This window comes from Melospiza georgiana, chromosome 5 (genome assembly GCF_028018845.1).
Source record: "Melospiza georgiana isolate bMelGeo1 chromosome 5, bMelGeo1.pri, whole genome shotgun sequence".
Classification (NCBI taxonomy): Eukaryota; Metazoa; Chordata; class Aves; order Passeriformes; family Passerellidae; genus Melospiza; species Melospiza georgiana.
Genome location: NC_080434.1, coordinates 52,084,274 through 52,109,496, shown reverse-complemented (window position 1 = coordinate 52,109,496; position 25,223 = coordinate 52,084,274). Strand labels below are relative to the sequence as shown.

At 37.3% G+C, this 25,223-nt stretch overlaps 1 protein-coding gene across 2 annotated transcripts; it reads right to left on the bottom strand.

The window, feature by feature from the left end:
* Nucleotides 1-731: 731 nt before the first annotated feature.
* On the bottom strand, nt 732-25,082 carry RELL1 (RELT like 1). 2 transcript variants are annotated; one of them, XR_009114473.1, is made up of 8 exons: nt 24,930-25,082; nt 14,534-14,773; nt 12,707-12,778; nt 11,347-11,404; nt 8,523-8,762; nt 7,695-7,868; nt 4,097-4,366; nt 732-3,552 (listed from the first exon to the last, which is right to left on the bottom strand). XR_009114473.1 is itself a non-coding variant. In XM_058024664.1 (7 exons), the coding sequence occupies exons 1-6, from the start codon at nt 25,015-25,017 to the stop codon at nt 7,697-7,699; spliced, it is 870 nt and encodes a 289-aa protein (XP_057880647.1). In that variant the 5' UTR covers nt 25,018-25,082; the 3' UTR covers nt 732-4,366; nt 7,695-7,696. The 2 variants fall into 2 exon arrangements, 1 of the variants encoding a protein (XP_057880647.1); XM_058024664.1 differs by having other exon boundaries at nt 732-4,366.
* Between the last annotated feature and the right edge of the window lie 141 nt (nt 25,083-25,223).

Here is a 25,223-nt window from a genome sequence, read left to right as displayed (position 1 = left end):
AGTTTCACATTCCAACCCAGTAGGCACTTTCAGCATTACCAAGCCAGAACAGACCGTATGTCCTCCTCTCTTTCAGACAAGGCTAATCTAAAAAGCATCTTTTTAACCCACATGATTTTTGTATAAGTATGCTCTTAAGTAAAAGCTCAATTCATTTGTAGGGGGAAAAAATAACCAAAAAGAAAACAACCAGACAACAAATCTATCTGGCACCCTTTTCTTCTGTAATTTCTTATCATGCTTTTAGTGCCTATTTCCCTCTTCTGTGTCTTTCAGTTCAGCTCTGCCCACTGAAAGTGGCAGCCCCATCACTCCAGCAGCCTCAAAAGAGCTCCCCACTTGAAGCTGTACACACACCCTCTGCAGGAATACTGGAGGCTGGGTCATTTCAGATAGTGCAAAGCTGCAACATCTGCAGACTAAAGCACACAGGAAAACCCTTGTGCTTCAGCATTCCCCCAGAATGGGAGCAGCTGGCTGCAATGACACCCACCAAGTGACACAACACACCTGGGAGTACAGGGACCATATAAGGTACCAATTTTGTCAAAGTTTCTGTGTATGTGAAAAACAGGCATATAGCTCAGAAAGAAAATGGCAATGAGAAACCAGGTACACTGTGGCATGCTTTCAACTGAGACTTTCATACAGAGATTCAGAAGCAAAAGAAATGCTTTAATCCTTACCATGTTTCAAAAATACATTGCACATGGGCTCTGTGTTCTTTACTAGCAAAATCAGATTTTATTAAACATTGAAGTAGCTCCCTGAACTATTTTGCTACAGCAGCATAAGGTAAGTACCTGAATTTTGGAATAATTCTTTACTAAAAATGAAGTGCCTGCAGTGGGGAAAAGTAATACAAGAATTAATCCATGTGAAGAAAACAAAATCCATTTGAAATAAATTCTTTGTGTTTCTTTTGAGGACTTGTCTATGTCAGTCCAGTTATAACAGGATTTCTCAAACTTTAATACAGTAATCCTCTAGTATTTCAATGTATGTACATATTGTCTAATAAAAACTGTGTACTCCACATACTACAAAGAATTTGTACATAGAAGAAAAAAAGAACAAAACAAAAATTCCTGAAAATGAGACCCATAGAGTGTATTGAATTTCCAGAAGCTTCAGCAGCAGCAGTGTCTCAATTCTGTCTGAAGATTAAGGCCTGGAAGGACTTTTAAATTTTTTTTCTTTTTTTAACATTCTCAATATAAAACACAGCTGTATATCAACCTCTGAAATTCAAAAACAGAGCTCAAAACAGACCCCACGTGACACTGCTAGGAGCACTGAAATAATAAAAAACCCCAAACATGTAAACAGGATTGTACACTGATAATCCCATGTCAGCTAGCCACAACTTGCTTCAAGGCTCCTTCAAACTATTCATATAGCAAAACCCATTTCTAATGCCCTTTACAGATCACAGCCATTTATGAGAACATAATGTAACAATTTAAGCATTGTAGTATCACAGACGGACACAGGCTGAGAGGAAACAACTGCAAAGAGCTTCCTGTCACTTGGGATTTTTCATTCCCTACCTTATGAAAAAAATTAAGAATAATGTTGAGTATTTTTAAAAGCTCTGCATGAAATATAATAAAAAGTTAAAATCTTGATATTTTAAATTTAAGACACCAGCTTGGGTTAAAGCACAGACTTGTGTCTTTCTCATTTAAATATGAAACTGAAGTAGTATTTGCAATTGTTCTTTCTGAAGAAAAGATTACTGCTCTGAAGTACATTACACTACAAACCAACATTCTCACTACCTCCATAAACAAACACTTAGGAGGCAAAAAGATTGCATTTTACATTTAGATGGTGCAAAAATTGAATTTGACTCAATCACTGAAGGCTAAAGGAAGTCAGAAGGAAGCTTAAGAATCAATACTTTTTTATTTACTGCTTTGTAGTATAAAAGTTGTATATAAACTATTTTGTTAAAAATACATTTGATAAGCAAATTTAAGAAAAGCAGACTAATATGGCAATATGCATACCCCTACAACAGCAGTGTAGTGTTAAAGGCAATGAAACAGGCAGTTTCTAAATCCTCTTTTGCTTAGGTAGCAATGCATAAATTCAATTCTTGCACATATCAAGTCTCATAATACCTTACATAATTACTTTATACAAGTAAACAATATTTTACATACCCAACATCTTTCCATCCCTTTTAGTCTATGTATTTTCAATGGAATCAAAACAGAAACTACTTTTAAAATAAGTAAAAAAAGTACATATTACCATTTAAACTTTCTTTCTTCCATCCTTTTGCCATTTATTTGCCATACTAACCCATCATGCATCAAAATACTATATCAAGACAAACTGCTCTTTTTTTAGAAAAAGTTTTGGGGACAATTTGTAACTTTGTATCTTTTCTGAAAATTAACTGAAGACTGCTGTTTTCTCCAATGCTCCCTTTTTCCAGCAACACTTTATACTCATAGTTATCAATCACTTGGAAACTGAAAGCTTATTACTACAACCAATACTAATTAAATCTTCTAGAAATATTCTTCACACAAATAATCATTTGAAGCTTAATGTGTGCCTTTAAGATGAGGTTGCTGTTTATGTTGTACTTAAATACTGAAGATGTTTCTCAAGCTGATTTTAAATTTATGGGAGCAGGGAGCAGTGCTAAACACTGAAGTCAGAGTCCCAGCCAAACAGTTATTTTGAGTTCTTAAGGACAGTCAATTATTTCTAAAAATATTCATTTTGAAAAGAACAATAAAACATTTATTATTTTCAAAGTTTGGGTGGGTAGTGGTAGGGTTTTTGGCAAATATAGCATCGTTGAAAAGTACATTGATAGGACCAGTCAGTATCTTGTGGATACACACAGAAGGAAGACCATCAGCAGCACATACTTGCAGCAAGAGTGAAAAAACTTGATGTTTCCTGGCAAGACATGAGAGTAACTAATACACAAGCAAGAAGAGTAATTTTGTACACACTGATTGTTAACACTGCATACATAAATCAATGAAGAAATACAAGTCTCAGATATGAAGAAGAAACACAATTTAGAGCTCTTGTTTAAAAAGACTGAAGGTATCAATTGAAAATAAATCCATTTCAAAACCATACACTGATTTTCCTTGAGTTCATAAAGCAGATTAAGTTATAGTTCTCAGAATATAGTGCAATCTCTACTAAAAAGCATTATATTAGAGCTTATATTCTTAGGCACTCAGAACAAATGATATGATTTTCTGTTACACAGAAAAGCTTGCTGAAATATTACAGAGATTTCTCTCCCCAGAACAAGTAACAGGACAAAGCTGAGATCATAAGTAGATACAGAAAATTAATATGAGAATACCATGGAAACCTTAGCATTAAGTCACACTTAAAATATGAAAGGAGTAACACTGGCTTAAGATTTTGTTGCCAATGTATACAACTACCCTCAGTCCAATAAAGCCACTCTGAAGCACTTCAGTATAATATTCCATAAAATTTTTAATGCCCAATATTCCATATCCTTATCTAAGGCTTGAAATATGTTGCCTTAACTTAATAAGGAACCTGTGGGTAAGAACAAGAAAAGAAAAGCAAAACTATTAGGCACTCTTCAAATATGAGTGAGCAGTTACAAGAAAAGAGGAGAACACAAGGCCTTGAGGAAAGTAACCTCACCAAGAGCTCATCCAACTGCATACAAAAAAGATGCTCTTCAGCCTATGTCAAGTAGTAAGAGAGAGATATGAGTCTGGGGAACAACAATTTAATTTAACATCTGCATATAACTGAACCAGTCTCTACTGTGAGGTACCCTGCACAGAGTTGGGTTTATGTACTGAAGGCACACGTGCAGATTTGACTGACAATTATTTCCTTTTATGTTTTACTCGGCTACAAGCAGTTAGATTAAAAGAATATTTTCATCTTTCAAAGGCTGGCTTTTATCTTCAACAAACACTTGTCAATTTTGGAGTGGGTAGAACAGAAGAAAAATCCAGATGGACCACTGGGGTGAATGTAGTTTAGCCATGAGGTAATTGTATTACTCTTTATACTGAGCTCATAAATGCTTGTCTAAAAAAAGTTTAAGACTTGATAAAGCTTTTACCTTTCCTGTCCAAAAACTTGTACATATGTTTTCTTCCCAAGATGAAGCCATTCGTTGTGATGTCCACACAGCTCAACAGTATTTAAGTGCCTAAATCTCACTATTTTACTGGTCAAAAACCATTAAGTGCTTAACCTTGCAGGAATGACATCACAGAACTTTTAAAATGCTACATTGCCATAAATACATTTCTTAAAATAGTATGCATTGCTTGGGAGTTTTCAGTTTTCTCCAAAGTGCTTGCAGACAATCTTCTTCTAAAAGTCCCACCTGTAAGAGAAGAAAACAGTTCTAAAAATAAACCTAAATAGCAAAATTACTTTTAGGACGGACACACCAATTAAAAACTTAGCAGGTGCTCTGAAATGGAAAAAAAAAAGCCACAATTGCATGAAGTAGTTGCCGTGCATTCCAAGTTTAGCATGTGAAATCATAAAGAGGAACTAAAAATTGAGCTAGTACTCTTGAAATGCATGGACAAACACATAGACCAACTGACAAATCACACCACAATGTTAAGCACTACAAATGGAAAATGCTACATAGCTTCAGTGTACCAGCACCAGTCTCTGTTTATAGCCAGTAGCTTAAAATGGATGTCCAAGAGCTCAACTCAAAATTTTAACTTTAATTATCAGCAGTGTATCTACCACTCTTTATGTGCCATTAAGCATATTTGAAATAAAATTAACTTATTAAATGGAGTCTGCTGAGGACATGGACCTTGAAGACATGGAGAAGACACTGCACAACTTTCAATGATACAGCCAGCAAGACACTAGATAAGCTGAAACACTGTAGAGGTCGCTTCAGAGCACATCAACTTAGGGGAAAAAAAACCCTGGACTTGAGAGCAGCAGTGAATACAGGCAGTCAGCAATGCTATTTCATCCAGGTACTGTGCCACTCAGGAATTCCACCTCCTACAGGAACTCAGTAACAGGGGTTAAAGTCAGCCACAAATCCTCTGAATGACAGAAAAAAAAGCCTCTGAATGACAGAAAGACCTTTTCTGGAAGCAGTTAAACACACATTTATGCCTTCTTCCTCTGCATCTGAAGATCTGAGTCAAATTCACCCAAAGTACAAGCTTTCATCAGAAATATACTGACTAGAGGCACAAAAGTATTAAATGCAGTTTATTCAGCTTCAGTAAATTGGGCTACAATAATTTACTAGAAGTCTGAAATAAGTAGCTGAAGTAAAGGTCTAACTACTACCTGTTTACCTGTAGCTTCTCATGACAGTAGACAAAAACTGATCTAGAACCATGCTAGGGAACAGTATCATACCCTTTTTCAAGCAAGATCTGTTTCTTTTTTGTAGTGCAAATCAAACAGACCTGGCTAGTTTCCCAGATGATTTACAAAATAGCTCTGTTGGACTAGAGAGTCCATTAAAATATTCTGCTGAACCATTTCTCTGCTATTAGAACATTTGTTTTCAGAAGGGGCAAAACTTTAATCCTAAGGGGAGGTTCTACAATAAAAAGCTGCCATAGATGGACAATTTTTTTACAGCTTTACTATCGTATCTCTCTAGAGAACAGCTTATTTTTAAATTAAAGTAGCAATGGTTTAAATTTATAGAACTTTTAGGTAATTACACGGAACAGCTTTCCTATTTAGGAGAGGAAAGAACAAATTAGAGAGAAAACTGGACTACAAAACATTTTGAGTGATTTCAAAATGATGGGGTTTTTTAATCAAGGTGCACTGGAATTTATTTTCATATATGCCCTCCTCTTTCTACTTCTTGTGCTTAAAGAGAAGATAACTAGCTTGTCTTTAAGTAGAAAAAAAATCATATTATGAACAATCTCATGAGATTTCTGTATCTCCCACTAGAGATACAGTAAAGAAATAAAAATAGTCACAGAACAAACAAAACAATTAGCTGGGCATGGAAATGCCAGTCTGGTGAAGGAAGACACTATCTCCTATTGCATTTAGCTGATATTGATTTTTAAAAAGGGAAGAAATAGAAGGCACATCAACATTAAAAAAAAAACCTTGAGCACAAGGACATCATTCTGAATCAGAAAATAGGAGTACTGTTTCCCTTTCACTGACATCTGTAGACCCTTTACAGATTTCAGTGCAACAGTGAAACAGCAGCACTAGGCACCTGTGATTGGCCAAAATGTGCTACAGATCAAAAAGCGAAACACTGGCATAGACAAGTCTGGTCTTATAAATGTCCAGCAATAAAGATGCTTAATCCAATTTCCTAATTTTTGAAACCTGAGCTCCCCCTTCTTGCAATGTAGTCTATCACTGTCTTCTTAATTACTGGGGGGAAAAAAAAATCCACCCAACGTCATTACCCTCCATAACTTTTTTATTACTTGGAAGCATACCGCATCTCCAAGTCTCTTTTCCTCTACAGGAATGTTTCCAAAAACCTGGGTATAATTTAGTGATGAGGCACAGAGGCCAGACAAACACATTCTGCTTAGTTCAACAGTGAAACCTGTGCTGCCACCAAGGGTTGGGAGGAACTATCCCTCACTGCATACCAGCTCTCTACTTTAACCTAAAGATACTCAAGGGCATTTGAGCCTTGTTGCTCTTCTAAACAGACCAAATTTTCTCTTGTGCATTTCCCTCTTCCATTTGAGGTAACCAATAATGTGACACAACATCATTTTTTCCTCTCTCTCAGCATACAGAGAGTTTGGCACTGCGCACTTTGTTCACTTTCCTCAAGTCCAGCCCCTTTACTATGTCACCCCAGAGCCTTTCCTACTCAAAGGTCAAGTCTGAATTTTGAATCACATATGTTTAAAATCGCCTTTCCCCTTCATATTATCCATCAGCATATCATCAAATAGAGGCAAACCATATTAACTTCCAGGGTTTTTTTTCCCCTAACATTCTAAACTGTGAAGAGAAAAAAAACAACACAGTGAGGATTTCATTTCAAAACCATGCTGGGCATGTTTTTCACATGCTCAATAGAGTAACTCAAGCAATTTACTGAAGTTTAATGACTCACAAGAAAACCCCAACCGCCAGGCTTAGTTAGATCCCTGTGAGATCACCAGTTTCATGTGACTCCACTGCTATTAGTCAAAGCTCCACAGATCTATCAGAGAAGTATCTAGTAAGCAATCATCTTATACAAGCATGCAGTACAAAACAGCAAGCATAAGGAAGCCACTACAGTTATTGAATAACTGTAGTTATTCCAGTGACACAACTGTCAGCAGCACTTGTTCGTTTCGGACAGTAAGTACATTGCCACTAAATCTGAGCCATTGCCAAAATTTGTTTATTGCCAAGAAATCAATATGCAGACATTTTATCTGTTAGACTAGTGATGCCACACCCACAAAAGTTATTTCAACACCTACTCTAATTACAAAATCTGAATAAACAATTAGATAAGAATTTGGTGGATAAAAAAGCCTTGCTTAACTTATTATTAACTGAGTGACCACATATAATTTTTGCAGACTTGTGTAGAGAATTTTGAAATTAAAAGTTGAGTTTTCACACAGAACTGACGCATTTTCAACTGTACTGATTACCTTCACATATTTCACAACATAACACCTCCAGCACGAGTTCCTCATGCTCAGATGTTTGATACCTGCCTTCACTCTGAGCTCCTCCTCTCTTGCAGGTCCTGTTTGGCAGGCGTGGCGGGCGCCTCGCTCGCGTCCTGCTTCGCTGGCATCTCCCCATTGACGCTCTCCACGCCAGTAACGGACATCAGGCTCTTCCGCTCCTTCGAGTTGGATTTGTGATCCACTTTTGTGACTCGAAATCTGAGGTGAGCAAAACAAAGAGCACTCGTATTTCCCCACAGATGAGTTAGGTCATTCTCAGGAGCAACAGCATAGGCAGAAACAAATTTCCAGGTCCCCAGAATGAGATGTCAGAGCAGACACCTACATGGACACTGCTTCACTTCAGAGCATCTTCCTTCCTATCCCCTAGAGGTCTTTCTAGTTCTCACTACTGCTCAATCACACTTTCTCAGGGAATTGTGTTTTGAAGCAGAATCCACAGATTGCATACCACTTTTTAGAATAGTGATTTTGTAAGACAACTACAATATAAGGTAAGAATTAAAAATAACAAATAGAATGAAGTGGCTTCTATAGTCTCATACTTACTTGAGAAATACTAAATTCAGAGAAATTTATTAGTGTGCAATTCTTGTTTCTTTTTAGCTTGTATCAAATGAGCAAGAGCCTTAAATTTACACCCACAGTAAATCTCCATCTTTTTACATAGTTCTTAAAAAAAAAGAAAATCACATTTACTTCTTCCAGAAATAACTTCAGTCTAATAGTAACAGGATTATTAAAAAAAAATCACCAATCTTATAAACAGAGCAGAATCAGTGGATATCTGATCCAACACTGGCCACTGTAGCTTTCTAAGAGAAGTATACAACAAAATGAGTCCAGCCTTACCTTCCCACAGAAAGCACTGTAACTTCTCCAATACGACTTCTTCTGTTCTCTTTAGATTTTTGAGCTGGCTTTATAAGGTGCCATCGTTTGTGACTACAGCGAGTACAAACATCCTTTTCTACCACTCCTCCAACAGTATGGAAGTGATGGGCTTTGCAGTTGTGTCTGAATGGAACAACACCTGGTGACAAAGGAGTCCCTGGACTCACTGGACTCTCAGGAGAGGTAGGAGATAATGGGCTGTAGAAACAAAGAAATAAGGAGAATTTAATGTTTACTATAAAATACTATTTCTTAAAAAGGAAAAAGGATTAAATCCAACCTTCAGTTATGTCTAGTGAATAACCAGTTTTTACAGGAAACATTTATTTGTGAGGATGTCCACCTTACAGTTTCCTCCAATATTATATTTTTGAAATTTGAATCACTTTCACAAATTAATTCAGCTGCAGTCATGTGGTTAAGGTAACTAACACAAAAGACAAGAAAAAAAAGAGGGGAAAAAAGTCAGCCTAAATAGAAGAGAATAGGTTACATGAACTTATATTGAAGAAGACATTTAATAAGCTGATTACACTCACAAAAAAACTGCCTCGGAAAATTATAGAAAGTATTTCAGAATTGTTACAGGATCTCAAGGAACTCCGAGAAGAGCACAGTCCCACAATACTGAAAGGAGGCAAAACTAAAATGTGTACCACAATGACAAAAGGAAACAACATCATTCAGTTTCAAGGGAAAAAAAAAAATTTAAGTACCTAGAAAGAAAAAGCAGTACAACTTCCAAAAGGCATTTGAGATTAACTAATATAATCAATCTGATTTTCCTCAAAAGCAGAAAAACAAACAGATAGCAGTGACAGAAACCAGTTGTACTTTTTTTGGACTTGAGCATCAATTTTAACACTGTCTTGTAACACAGCAGACCAGAGCTCATGAAAGGTGGAATAACTGTAGAGTACAGCAGCACCTTGTAAAAAAATATTAAAAACACATACAGAATGTAATATATCTGTAGTTGCTGTGAAACTGCAAAGTCATACTAAATGTGGGGTTTTTTGATCCTGGTTATATTCAGTGCTTTAAATAGTTCACTGGGTAACAGAATAGAAGAACAGCTAAAGTACCCATAAACTTTGGGTAACCCATAGAAACTGCAGAGGTCAAGATAAGAAATTAGAATGATGAGAAGAGAATGCATATATGAAAGACATTCACACATACACAAATCTTACTAAATATACAGGATGTACTGCAGTAAGGACAACACAAATTCTCAGTGTTTTAGCAGAAAGCCTTTAACCAAACCTAGACCAAAATCAATCAGACAGATGACCATTCTTCAGAAAAAGAGGATCATGAGCAGAACATGAATCATTAACAACATTCTCGCTTAAAAAGGACAAAACAGTGGAAATAACAGAAGTATAACCTGTGAACCTAAATTTACAATACTCAGCATTAATCATGCCAGATCTGATCCTACCATGTAGGTTTAGAAATGTTATTTCAAGAAATACAAACAAACTGCAGAGACTCCAAAGGAGAACAGAAAGAACAAATTAAAGAAGTAAAACATGCCAGAAAGGACTGAGAGTTACTTGGATGCTCATTTTCAAAATAAAAATATTGGCAAGAAATATTTAATGGTCTTCAAATAAATAAGAAAGTGCTATTAAGGAAAATAAAAGCAGTTCAGTACCTGAAGCAAAGACAGAACTAATGGCTTCAACTGAGAGAAGGGTAGATTTTACCCAGCCATAACTATTTCTATAATTAGGAAGTTTCATAGTGCACTGAACTTGCAAAGAAATACAGAGGATTCCTACTTGACTGCAAAAGCTTCAGGAGTATCTGTCAGACTCTGTAAGAGCAATCATTTTCTCTCCTCCTCCTCACTCTTCATATTTTAATTCACCACTGAAACTATAGTCTAAAATGCCCAAGATAACATTACACATGCCTATGCAAAAAATTCAAACAAATATCTCTACAGAACCACAGACATTTAAAAATATCTATACTTGAGGAGAAATCCCTTTGGAAATTCAGGGGTCTTTTCAATGACCAAGCCTCTCACCATGAGAACAGCTGTTTAATGGTTCTATACTCAACTCTTTGTTTTGCTGAAACGATATACTCCTACTTCTTACATAGGTGACACAATACTACTTGAACTTCCATCTCCTCTGCCTTGAATATGAAGTTATATACAAAGAGTACTGAGAGTCTAGATATAGGTAAAAGTACTCAGGTACAAATACAAGCACTCTTACACATATGATGCATCTAGTTTTTTTACACATACAATGCATCTAAGGCAGAGATGTTTTCTCTACATAATTACCTGTGCAGTGAAAAATCCTAACACGTAGGTCAACCAATGTCTATTGCAACAATTATAAAGAAAAAAGTAAACCAAAAGCAGACACAGAAGAAGATGTCTCTTGTAAACTAGCACCTATACAAATGAAATGAGTGCTGTTCTGTTCTTTGAAGCCACAGTAGCCTTGGACTAAGCCACCTTGTGTGTAACTCCACCCCAAAGTAAACCAGTATTTGCAGCATCTGTAAATTTTTAGACCAAAATGCAGAAAAGCTGTATCATGCACCTAGAACACATAACCAGAAGAACCAGCCACTAACCCAGGGTGTATGTTACAATTTAAGGACTCAAACACAAAGGAAAAATCAAAGTATTATTCTCTTAGCTGGTAACTGAAGCAAGCGATGTAGTCTTAGAAGAGTTCAGGAAACAAAGTCCTTTGAAAGCATGTGCTTTTAGTTGCCTCAGGAAACATGCATTAAAATGAGGGGTAATTACCTTTCAGGTTCAAAGACACTGCTATCTGCTACCATGGCCTTTAACACATCAGCATTTGCTGCAATGAGAATAAACAGAACTCTTCAAAAGTGAACGGTTCTAACTTTAGGAAAAAAACCAAAACCAAAATTAAAGTTCCTCGAAGATATTTCATTTAAAAGAAAGATGACTGCATTATGTATCTCCAAAAAAGCACAAAAGAAAACTGCAGAAAAAAAATGTTAATATAATTCTCTGGGTAACCTTAACATGAACTACAAAAATTGCAGCTCATATTGCACTCAAAGCTCCACCCAATGCAAGCCATGAAATGCAGCCATCTACACAAAACTCTTGAACAAAATCTTTGAATCACCTCACATGTTTAACTCAACTTCAGATTAAAAACAGCAGTTTAAGTGAGCCCCACAAAATGAAAATTCATTATCAGCCAAGAATTATTAATTGCTCATTTTCTATTAAAACACATGAATTACCTAATCACAATCTCAAGGAAAAATACACAAGCTCAAAGCACTAGTAGTCTAAAAAAAACCCTGAACAAGAAAAAATCCCCAAACAACAAAATCCAAAAATCCCCACATGTAAACTCAAAACCACTGCTTTTCCAGAGGACTGATTCAGAGGTAACTCAAAGCAAGTTCAGTGGTCAGAACTCTGATTCTGACCATTGAACAAATGTAAAATCAAAAGGCTGACTGCTCTTGTCCTACAAAAACATCCAGTCTCCTAAATATTTCTTCTATTGAGCAAATACATTCTGAACTAACCAAGCATACCATGGGGTCCTTAACTATGATTTTGTTTTCTCAGTCACATCTTACTTTGCAGACACATGAAGATAACACGGACAGAATTCAACATTAGTGCTATATACCAAATCACCCATTAGTGCTATATAAATACCCATTAGTGCTATATACTGTCTCAGTTATGCACAAGCCTCTCATCAGAGAAGAGCTGCAAGAATCACTTCAGGACAAGAAGTTAAATCTAGTCAAAACATGAAAGTTTCCACAGGCTTTAAACACTGCCACTAAGACAGCAACATTGAGCTTTTACTTCACAAAGCAAAAGGCTGAACCAAAAAGACCCAAATACCTAAACAGTTAAAATATATGGAAATGCATGGCCTGAATTTACCATACAAAACAATTTTCAAGTAAGCAAGAAACTTTCCTATTGTCCTTGAAGTTACTGCCTTGTAAAGACAATTTCAAAGAGCTAAGAATGAACAAATTGGTTATTAAATGAAATCACATGAACATACCATATGTTAGACTATCCAAAAAAACATATTTGTTATAGAACACCATCACAAGGGCTGCTAACTTCAATGGCAGTAACTTCAATACTGTACCTTCATTTTTCATGATGTAGTTAACAATTTGTCCCACAGTGTCACTATTCTCATGTATAGTTTCATTCATTTCTGTGCAAAGAAATAAATATATTGTCAGTATCTTGGCCTTATGAATCAAGAACTGAACCATTTTAAAAATAAATAATGGTAAGACAGTCACAACCAAAACTGAACACAAACCAGAATGAGCTACATATCAAAAAAGAGGCAAGATTTTTTGTCACTTGGAGGGAAAGCTTAGGTAGGACTTTATCATCCTTATTCAGTAAAAACTATGAACACAAGTTTATAATCTCTACAGTAGCCCAAACAAATTCAGCTGAGAACTAATTAAGCTCAGTATTTTCATAAACATACTTCAAAATTCCTTCTCTAGCTAGTAAGGAGGAGACAAATAAGAGAGCAGCATTTCTAATCCTAACAACAGGGAGGGGAAAAAAAACCAAAACAAAACGTTTAACTGTCTCAAACTACTATTCTAAAACAGGTACTAGAAAGCAGTTCACTTTTATTATGAGGGGGATTCAATTTAAGATTTTCACATCTTCAAGGACGTAACAATTGATTAACTAAAAAATAACCTGAAAATTTTTGTAACAGAATGCACCCATTAACAATATTAAAATCCCCCTAGAATAATCAGCAAAGAGTGAAGAAGATCAATTGGGGAACTAAAACAATGGAGAGGCAAAACTGTGCCCTTCCCTAATAATCATTATAATGCTTTATTTAAAAAAATGGGATTGAGGCAAGTTTGATAGGCTACACTCTAAATTCTTCTCTTATGTAGTATTATTATTAATAGTATTATTATTATTAAATTAGGAGCTTCTCCACCTATGTACCCATGCTTCATCTTAATACCTGCAACTTTGCAAGGTAACTTAGAGGCAGCTCCCTCCTGCCACTGAGACATGGGGGATGTCCCCACTTCACTGCCACTCCCCTGTTCCACCCAGGGGAACAATCAGATCAGACAGCTCCACTCACTGCACAGCTGCCCCAGGCAGGTACTGCCTAAGAACACACTGACACATCATTACTGCACCACATGGCTCTACCCCTAACACAGAGCCACTCTAATTTGCACTCATCATGAACCTACTGAAAGAAATTAATCAGGAGAAAGGCAGAGGAGTATTTACAAGTGACTTTTGTTCTTACTTACATTTTACAAATGTTATACCATGTTACTATAGCCCTTCTGGTAACACCCTTTTTTTCCTCCAAGTAAGAATAAATGGGAAAAAGGAACAATAAAAACAAGGGTACAAATGAACAAATGTTAGGATTTAAAATAGGCATCTTTAAGGAAAAATTATAAGTAGTGTTACATAAAACAGAATAAAGATATTCAGTCCAAAGGCTTGGTTTTATAAAAAAGAGAGGGGAGAAGTGAATGACAGCACAACAGGAACAAATTAAGACTGCAAAACATAAAACTAAGATTTTAGGCTTTAAATGGAAGCTTTTTGCCACTTCTCAGCTAGCACTATGTACAACAATACTTTGTTGTTAACAGCATGTAAAATGAAGGAAAATGATCTGGTGACTCCATCTGTGGAGTTGCAAACAAATATAGGGATACTTTGATCCCTCTGTAATCTTACTTAATGTTAGCAGACTCGCATGGGAAAAGCGGAACACGCCTGGATTTGACTGGCAGAGATCAAACCCCAAGTGACATGTACTAACAAAAAATATTATTCTTAATACTGCTTTGATGTCAAATAGAGACATAGAAATGACAGAAGTCTCACAATAAATTATTTTATAGTAGCTGCAATGTACAGAAATAAGAATTTGTTTATTAGACTTGATTACCTATTTTTTCATCAATTTTTTCTTCTTCTAGTTCTTCAGCCTCTGTTGTACAACGGTATCCTTTTTTCTTAAGGATATGGCAGATAAGGATCCCCAAGAGACCCATGATGAAGAAAACAGGAACCAAAGCAAAGGCAATATACTCTAGGTGTTCAGGCTTGCCATCATTGCCATCCACTTTAGTTGTCAAAGTAGTTGTCTGTAAGCCATGGCTTGACAAAACCCACGGAACCTCTCCATCTATGTAAATCAATAAATAAATGTATCACTATACACTGTAAATCACTTGAAAAAATTCAGAAAATTACAAGCATGACCAAATCTCCACAGTACCTTCTGCAGCAAAGAGGAAAGCACATACTCTACTGGCTGACAACTTACACCAGAAACAGCAAATATTCCCTCTTCACCAAACAATTACAAACATCTAACACCCAAAAAATCTGTGTGATATTTCTTCAATATAACAGTGAAGAACCAACCATACTGCAGCCTGACAGGCTTGTAATCTCAAATAAAGGGCTCACATTTCACAAAAGAATAACACTGCCATTGCTCCTTGTTCATATCAGCAAGGAAAATGCTATAATATTCCTCCAGCCCAGGAGTTCATGCAAAATTATCAATAAAATGTGGATTCTTCCCTAATATGAGAGTAAATACAGGATTTAATATTGACCCTTGCATAGAAAAATTATCAGGTGTGAAAGAAACAGCCTTGAATTTTACTTTTCTTTTGACAATGGAAATTCTCAAAAGAGCACCCACCCCCTATTCATCAGAATAGGATGGACTCATTGTTTGTCTGAGATCTGGAAATCATTTTGTATTTAAACTTGACATGAAAGAATTCTTTTTGCTTGCAAAGAATTTAAGTTGAAGCATTGTCACACACTATATCCACATTTAAGCATTTTGTTTCATTTAAGTTCTGAATTTCACAGATAAAAACTCCATGTTATAAACTGGGATTCTGACCTATCAAAAGTATAGAATATTTACACTAGAAGGGAGACTTGAAATTCATCAGTCCAAGTGCTGCTAAAAGCAGCACTGATTAGATCAGGTTTTGCACATAAGCTCCATCCAGATAATGAACATTCCACATCTCTGAACAATCTCTTCAATATTAACACACTTTTAAGTCCAATATACACAAAGAAACTAAGAATACAGTACCTTCTCCCATGTCAAAGTATAAAAAGGTCAACAGCTCAGATAAATCTAAAATTACACATTGCATACTCAAAACCTTTGCAAACCCTTAGAGCTTATACATATTCCCCACCCCACATAATAAAGACTTACATATTACTATCCCAAACATGCATTTCTACCTTTCTATTCTTCTCCTCCACTCCAGCAGAAAACACTCCAGCAGAAAACAATTTTTTTTTGAGTAGGAAATAATAACAACCAGAAAGTGTTCATTTTTTTATCCATCTATTTCCCATCTACTTCTATTGAAATGGACAAGGAAATTCACAATTGTTCCATTCATAAAACTCGCTGAAGAATAGAAGTCAGCAGAAAACCATTTACATGACAGGGACACTTTCACAACACAAATGTCTAGAATTATAAAATGTCTAGAATTATAATCCTTTCCTTTCAAAAACAAAACAAACAAACAAAAAAAAACCAAACCAAACCAAAACCAAAAAAAAAAAAAGAGGAAGCTTCCAAAAATTTGCAGAAAGAGCATTATTAAACAAACATCTCCTGCACTGGCTGCATAACTACGTTGCATTTGAGAAACACCAGTAAGGTGACAGAGAGCAAAGAGAAGTTTGGTACTTACCCTAGTTTTTTTTATTCCTCTAGAAACAGTAAACCTTTTATTTTAAAACATTTCTGAATTTTTCAGAACAGTCTCAAATTGTCAGTTGGGTAGTATGCAATACACAAAACTTGCTCAAAGTGAAAACAATGGAAATTACTTGGAATAACAACTGATAAACCCCAATTAGCAACAAGGGAAAAAAAAAAGAAGTATTAAGCATTTTGCTAAAATAATTTCCTAGGAAATAGCAGAAATGCAGACAAATTGAAAGAAGTGCAAACAAATTACTGAACAGATATCAAAACTAAATGTTAAGCAGAATCTCAGGATATTTGCTTTGGACAAAACCAGATGGTCTAGTTTGTTCCCAAAATCAAATGAGAAAGCTATTCACTTTTAAGAGGGCAAAAATCCTACAGATGACTGTGTGCAGAATTTACCAACATGTAACCTTTGAAGCTCTACGGTTAGCCTGAGTAGGACAACTGAAAAATATCTACAATTTAACACTTCAAGATTGCAGTTGTTTTATACTGCAAGGAAATAGAAGACAGGAAAGGGTAAGGGATACAGTCATGTAACTGAGAAGGCTGATCTTACATGCAGTTTACTTGCATTCGAAGAATTTATAATACATGCTTTAATATACCAAAATATTTTTTTTTTTCTAACTCATCAGGTGGCAACAGCCACAAAGTATCCCAGTTAATCAACAAAGTAGTTTCATTTACTTTCGAGGCAGGAGAAAACCATCACACCAGAGAAGTATTACTTGGATGACTACAACATCTCAGAATCTAGGAAATACAACTGAAACAGTATACAACACAAGCTCTAAAGGGTATTAATAAAAAAGCACCTTTCCTGTTCAAATCTAAGACAACAACAGGCAGATACTTTGGATTTTGTTGCACTGTATTGATTTTAAGAATGAATGGGAAACACCTCCTTTCTATCATCATCCACTTGCTAGTCAAGCCATTTTGTGGAAGGGTCATAAAATTTATCCAACTCAACTTTGCATTTTCTGCCTCTCTTTGGATCGCCCAAACAAGTACCTATTTTCTCCATAACCATGGCAGGAAATTCCCACCAAACACAGAGAGCAAGGGGGCCTTATAACATGGCTAGAGGTCCAACCCTCTGGCTTTCCACATCATGGCTCACTGCAATTCCTCCAGATCCAAAGTGTTTTTCAGAGCTCCCTTCCCATTCAGTTCTCAGCTACCCCAGTCACCGTGCTCCTGACAGACTGTAATCCTAAAAAGAGTTTTTAAATGGATTACTGAGATAACCAGGTTTCAAGAAACAAGGCCACAAAAAAAAATCTTTCATTTTTAAGCAGTCATTTTACTGAATCAGCATAACCTAAGTTTGGCAAACTCCTCTGTTAAGACAATCCACTGACTGAGTATGCTGAAGTGGGGAAAAAACAATGAGCAAGAATAGACAAGTACATCTAGAACAAACATCCTAGAGTAACTGTAGTAACATGGAGCCACAGTCTCAGACTATGGTCAAAAAAAAAGGGCAGTAGCATTAATTATGTGCAGAAAAATTTTAAATGTGAGGGCAGTATTCAAGGCCAGAGTGGATAAGGCTTTGAGCAACCTGGTCTAGAGGGAGGTGGTGCAAGGAGGATTGAGACTGAACAATTTTTAAGATCCCCTCCAACCCTCAGCATTTTATGATTCTATTAAAAGAAAGTATAGTTTCCAACATAATTATTTTTAAATCATCAACCTGAAACTCCATCATCAACACAGCCGTTGAAAACACAGATACAATTTAACACCATCACCACCCCCCAAAAGAGCAAACTGTGCCTATACTTCCTCCAAAAGGAAAATTGTGCCTATACTGGCATTTTTTTTACTGACAGAAGAATGTTGACAAAATTATAATTTATCAACTGAATGCTCAGTAACACAGATTAGTCTATTAAAAGGGTTAAGGTTTACACAGGTTTTGAACTGTGAAGGAAAACATACTTAGAAATATTTTTTTTCATTTAAAAATTCATTAAATTAACATGGATAGTTCAACATACCAGATTATTTACATAGGCCTATGTGACTTTTCTTTGGTTGTAATTAGATACCTAAAAATTCAACAAGAAACACACATTACTAGTAAAACATTGTATCAACAGCATTTCTACAAAAACACGTTATTTACACAACGTCCAGAAACTGCTTGATGCCATTCATTTTTTGCTCACACACAAAAATTCACCAAAAGCAAAGCAAAACTACCCAAGAAGAAATTAACTTAGCTGAATTGAGTACTTGGTGCCGTGTAACCTTACAAGCAGAGCAAAGCACTCAGCTTTCATTATCGAACACCCTACACAGTCTGCCCTCAAAACCCTCAGCAATTATGCCATAATGCAAAGCCAAGCCCTGAGGACCTAAACAGGCAGTACGATTTATGGGCCAAGTCACAGCTCCATCGTTCATTCCCCATTCCCTTTCCCCAGAGGCACATTACGCTTCTGTCAGACTGCTGACAGCTCACCTCAGTCTCGTGATGCATGATGCTGCTTCTCAAAGGTTTCCATCAGGCCATAGCAATCTTCCTTGACTTGAGTCAATTCATAAAGAACTGATTTGTTTCAGTGCTTTGCTGTCCTGGCATTCCTATACACCAGTCATTGTATACCAGTCTACATATGAAACTTACTTGAGGATGTGATCTAAATGAAATTATTTAGAAGTGATATTCCACACACTTAGTGATGCTGTAATAATAAATTGTACTCATGCTACTAATTCAGATCCCACTTACTCATTTGCTTAAAAAATAATATATGCCTAGTACTGAAGTTGAATGTTGCCTGCCCTTACTTCATCCTTACCTAAGAAGTAAAATATAAAGATAGTCAACCTCAGACAAGTCTTTTGGCTCTAATCACTGTTACTCAGATACATTGGTAGTGTTCTTCCACCTCAGCAATTGCTCAAGACAAATTACAGCACCTTCAGGAAACAGAATATAAGAGGAAAAAAGTTAACAGATAAGTGGAAAAATATTTCATGCTTCATTCAATTGCAATTTTTACATGGCATAGACAATTTTTTCATAAAGCACAAGAGAAATTTCTAGAAATATTTAATCTTAATCCTTTCTTGCCTAAAGTATGACTCAGATTCTTGAAAAACAAATCCTTTTAACAACCAAGATCAAAACAGTTTAGTTCTTATGTTAGCAGTATACAACTCAGCATTAAAATAATGCACTGTTTTTCTAATCTCCTATACTAAATCTAAGTAGAATCTACACCCATCTGATTACTTCAAGCACATTCCACTTGTTTTTGTATTGTTTAGAGAAAGTGGCCCATAAACAATAACATAATCTTCTCTCTGCTCTAGTGGTAAAAAATCCTCTTTAGTTACTCTGGATTTTGCCCATTATCCTCATGCCATTTGCCTTTTATGGCATGCCTTTTAAAAAAGTTTGTTTACATGTTATGAAATTGGTTATTTGAGCAATCTACCTGCTAAAAATAGATACATATATATTCACTATCTTCTTGTCCATGAAGCTTAAGGAGTTACAGGATGATATTCCCTGCTTTTAGGAATGAAAATGAAACATAGATATCAATCTGACAGTATACAGAAACAAACTACTGTTGGCCTTAATGTCAGTTAATATTTAAACAAATTAAATATGAGAACATACAACCTATTTAAGTACAACACAAATGAAATATTATGGTATGGCACATGATCTGCTCAAACATCTCAGCTAAGCACAGCTGGAAAACATGCCTCAGTAGCAATATCAGCTTAGGCATTTCTCCCCCTCCTTACCATTAATGGGCCAGTCTACCCAGCAGCAGAAAAAAGGGTCATCACTTAGGGTTCAAAATAATTAAACAGAATATCATCTGCATTGGCGTGGGGGGGTTTGGCTCTTTTTTGGGGCTTTTCTGGTGCTTTGTCTTTTCCTTTCTTTCGTACCTGGATCACTTGTGGATCAATTCACCCCACAGACCTACACTGCTGCTAAAAGCACTGCTTAAGCTTTCTGTGGCAGTGGCACAAGGAGAAATGGTCAGGCAGCCTGTGAACCCAGCTCCCCCTGCAAGGAAAAGACACTTGATGATGATACGTAGTCAATCCTCTCCTGGCTCTACAGGAAGTGTATTTTCAACTAAATTCAACACTCACAACACTTCCTACCTCCAGGACAGCTATCAAAGGTGGATGGTTCATGGAATGATTTGGAAAGGAATTTAAGGACTATGTAATCCCAACACCTTCACTAGATCAGACTGCTCCATCTGGATGTGCTCTTTCATTTACAGCATTCATTTTAAGTATCACTTAGCATAAAACTTCTTTCATGTTAAATTACATGCTTTTAAATTCAGGCATAAAAATAAAAACTGTTTGTTCATTAGCTAAATGAACACTAAATACACTAAATACCTCAATAAATAAAACTCAATACATAAACTAAATAAATTAATAAAACGAAATAAAACTAGATACCTAAATACCTCAATCTCAAGAATTTAAGAAATTAACTTTACTTTTAAACTTGAGTTTTAGTGAAGTTAATTCAATGCCAGCTTGTATCTCCTAGCATTTCAGAAGTGGTGGATATTTCCTTAAAAGAAATCAGTTGTATATTTTCATTCAGTACCTTCAACTTACTCAGAGCTACAGCATTCTATGAGAGCTGCAGTAGAGGTTTCTATTATCAAGTCACATTTAATTTTTTTTAGATTCTTAGTTCAGGTGCTTTCCAGGGAAATCATTTAGGTAAATCATTTACTCTGATGGTAATCATGTATTCATTTAATACATGTCTTTATTTTACTGATAGTAAACTTAACAAGAAGAGTTTGATGCAACTTCAAAACAAATATACTTTTTACAAGTATCTGATTCAAATAGTAGTTATCTATTCTGGACACCAGAGTCAAATTGCTTTTGCAAAACTAAGCAGATGAAATTACTAGCAATTTCAATCACAAGACAAAATATAGCACTGCCCAAAACACACACACAAAAAAATAGTGAGGAAACATTAGGGCTTCTCTGCCTTCCTAATCAGGTAGTAGCTACAGAAGACAGCAAACTAGAAAAGTCAGTAAAGAAGAGGTTAAAAAAAGTTTATTTTCTAGAGAAAAACAACCCTCAAGTGAAGAAAACCTATTCCCTACCACTTGCTTTGTCTATTGTTCAAGGAAATTGTACATCAGGGAATATGCTTAAAGTGAATAACAAAGGAAAGCCACCTATCATCGAAGAAGAACATTCAACACATTTGTGAATTCCGCTTAACTTCTGGCTTCCTTGTAGTAATCAGAACCTACAACCAGACAGTGAAATAAGCAGGAAGTGAGATGACAAAAAGGAAGCCACATGATGAAGGAACATACTGACAACTAATAATACACTGCCAACTGCCTTAGAGGTTACAGGGCTGATGAAGAATTTCTGTTAAGAACAAACTTCAAAGCCTTCATCAGATTTGTCAAAAGCAGTGTCTCAAGAAAGTGAGCAGAAGGATCAGCCAAGTTTCCTTAAAGCCCATTCTAAATGCACCCACTTAGTGAACACCAACAGTAAGCCCCAGTAAGGCAGCAAGCCTCAGGCACGACCTGAGACACCAAACAGCATCCCTGGTGCCCAGCATCATGCTCACAACCATAAAACACTGAGCTTTTCAAAGTGACTCAGGCCACAGCCTGCTAAGAGTTCTTACATTAGAGACAAAAAAATCTCTGGCTCACCAAAGTCACTACAAACATGTTGACTGTAGGCAAATTTTGCCAGAGGTCTGGGAAGAGAGCTTACTACACTGAGGCAAGTCTACACACCCTGACAAGTTCTTTACTAATGCAAATTTATTCTGAATTATACACCCTATCAACACATTCAGTAAATTTCTGCAGAAAGTTTTAGACTGGCTTCTCTGAAAGCCTCAGGGTAGGGTGTGGATTCAGAAAGGAGGTACCTGCTATGTGCGGTAGGTCCTATTCACAGCAAAAAAAACACAGCTAAAAGTATTCCCGTATAATGCATATAAGACTCAATGATTTTGAGTGCTGAAATAATTGCAATAAGCATTGCAATTCCCTCACAGCCAGAGAGAGCTTAAGAAGCAACAGGGAAGACCAAACCTAGTCAATCATCAGCCACCACACCATGAAGGCATCTGACATTATTTAGAATTCTATGAGAAAAAAAAAAAAATTAAAAGTATATCAAGCAGTTTTGTCCTGTTGAGAAAGGGGAAAATTTAAATATAAAGGGAAGTAAGATTTAGCCTGTTCTTTGTGCTGCACAGTATGTGATTGATAATGTGCATTAACACATACAGAGACAAAAAGCAAATGGTTCACTGTTTACCAGTACTAAATTACAGCGCTTATGGTGTAATTGCTTTGAAGCAGCATATAGCTCCTTGAGCAAGATACAGCTCCTACAGCAAAAATACACAGAACTGGGGCTTTACATTTGCATTTCTGTTGGAAAATTGTTCCTCAAACTTCAGTTTTCAAATACAACACACTCTGCAAACAGCTACAGTACATTTAATAAAGCACATTTCACCAGTACGGCCGTTTAAAAGCAATGAAATAAAATCCTTCCTGGACACATGAGCTATTTCATACTATTGCATATCATTGGTTAAATTTACAAGAACAATCAGCATGTAGCGAGCAGCACTAAATCAATGCCACCAAGCACATTGTATCAATGAATTTATGCATGCTAACAACAATCCTTACTAGTTTACAGAAGTCAAAAATCAATTTTAACCCAAACCAAAGTATCTCCTATGTGAAGAGGTATGCTGTGATCTTGAGATACAGCAGATACATTGGCAGAAAGCATTTGTAAAACTCTGAGAAGAAAATTCTTTCACAGCTTTTTGCATCTCTTGTTACACTTGCCAATTTTTAGCCTGCATAAGAGCAATCCTCTTCGGCGAGATATACAGCTAAATTGCTGCTGTAGTTATTAAATCCTACAAATGCACACAGCATACCAAGAGTTCTCCACCCACCTTCAAGTTCAATAAAGCAATCCTGAGTACAAACATTTGTAAAAAGCCAGTATAAACCTACATACACACATCCTTTCATTTACTAAAACATCTGTTTACAGCCTCTTCAAGATACCACTAGCAGGTAAACTGTATAGCAATTACAGCAAGTATCAACATGCAGCAATTCCCTGAAGTAACAGCCAAAGAGCAAACTATTTTTTAACTGTTAAAAATATATATATATATATATATATATATATGGTCACGATCAAGAAGAGAAAAAAAATCCACAATTTCTCTCCTCATAGTTTACATAGAAAACCTCAGGTCCTCAGACAGCAGCTACCAGGCAACATAAATCTGAAATTCAAGGTGCACAGTGGTACTTATTTCTTTCCACTCTCCTGAAGCATTGGACGACAAGCCTTCCATTCCTCTTGCTTTCAGAAAATAAACAGCAGGTAGCAGATATCTCAAACCCTTCTGACCAGGCTTGCCTGAACCAAGTAAAATACAAATATACAAAAAGAATGCCAGAAAGACAAGAAACACTTCTGGATTTATTCTTTGCTAGTCAGTATGGCCATCTTAACTGTTTCCACTAAGTTGAAAGCTTACTCTCAAACAAGTTTGTACACTCTTACTTATGTCATACCATCAGAAGGTAATACAGCTGATCAAGCTGAAAGTGGAAATGAGCATCAATTTTTAATACAAGTGTTAGAGCATCACAGACAATGCACCAAAAAAAAAAAAAAAAGAAAAAAAAGCACTTCAGACTACACCAGCAACAAATTCGGTTTCATTTTGAGATTATTAGCAGCATAACAGTTGTGGTTAGACATAAACAAAGAAAATGTCATTTTAAACTAACTTCCTTGGTGATTTTATGTGTGCAAGTGCTCTTCAGAGTTCTCAAGGGTTACAGTCAACTTTTCATTCCCAAAACCTAAACACTAAGCCAAGCTTAACCTCACAAGAGATGATAAATACAAACAATTCCTTAATGCACTTCTATCTTAAGAGCCATCCGATCCCAGTTAAAGTAAATCAACTGCGGAGGAGCTGTCAGACTCGAGCTCGCACAGCTCATTATAGTTTTTGGCTGGGTTTTTTTTTTCCTTTCGCCCCTCCTGGCCACAACCCCCTATATCAGCAGGCCGGGCTGTCGCGACATAAGCACGGTGCGATCGCTGAGGGCATCGCAGCCCGCCCGAGCGGGACCCGGCGGCGCCCGCCCCGAGCGCCCCCGCCGCGCTGCGCTGACGGGCGGGAGAAACTTCAGCCGCGGAGCTCTGACCTCCGGCAGCCCGCTGCCCCGGGCTGCCCGCGGCTAGGGCGGAGGGGGACGCGCCCCTGCCTTGCCGCTCTCCTCCCTCGCTCCCAGGGAGGCACTCGAACGCCGGGCACCCCGAGGAAACCGCGTCGGGCCCCGGCAGAAGCAGCGGGGTCAGCCTAGACATCCCAGCGGCGACTGAGGCCGTACTGCCCGCCGAGGTCACAGCCCGCGCAGCGGTACAAGGGCCGCCGCCGGGGAACGAGCGGGTCGCGGATTGAAGCGTCCCACCGCGGCGAAGGACCGAGGCCGCAGCGACCCACCGAGAGCGGAGCTGTTGCCCAGCCCGTCAGCCATCAGGCCCAGCGATGGCGCAGTCGGCGGGATCCCGCCGGTCGCTGCCGGAGCCATTCCCGACGCCTTGCCCGCGCTGCTGCGCGCTGGCAGCGGAGCCGCTGCCGCCCTGCCCGGCCCGGCCCGGCCCAGCGGCGGCGGGGCGCGCCCTGCCGCACGGCGCCTGCGCGGGGCCGCCGGCCCGGGGCGGTGCTGCCCCGCAGCGCCCACCCTGCCGCAGCTGCTGTGGGAACCGCCGAGCCGGGGCGGCCGTGCCAGCCTTC

Bases quoted from the DNA above. Each gene is read 5' to 3' on its own strand.
- RELL1 (XM_058024664.1), bottom strand. From the start codon at position 25,017: ATGGCTCCGGCAGCGACCGGCGGGATCCCGCCGACTGCGCCATCGCTG. The intron at 12,779-14,533 runs GTAATCAAGTCT...TTCTTTGCACAG, and splicing joins AAAAATTGATGAAAAAATAG to AAATGAATGAAACTATACAT. The intron at 8,763-11,346 runs GTAATTACCCCT...TTGTTTCTACAG, and splicing joins AGTGTCTTTGAACCTGAAAG to CCCATTATCTCCTACCTCTC.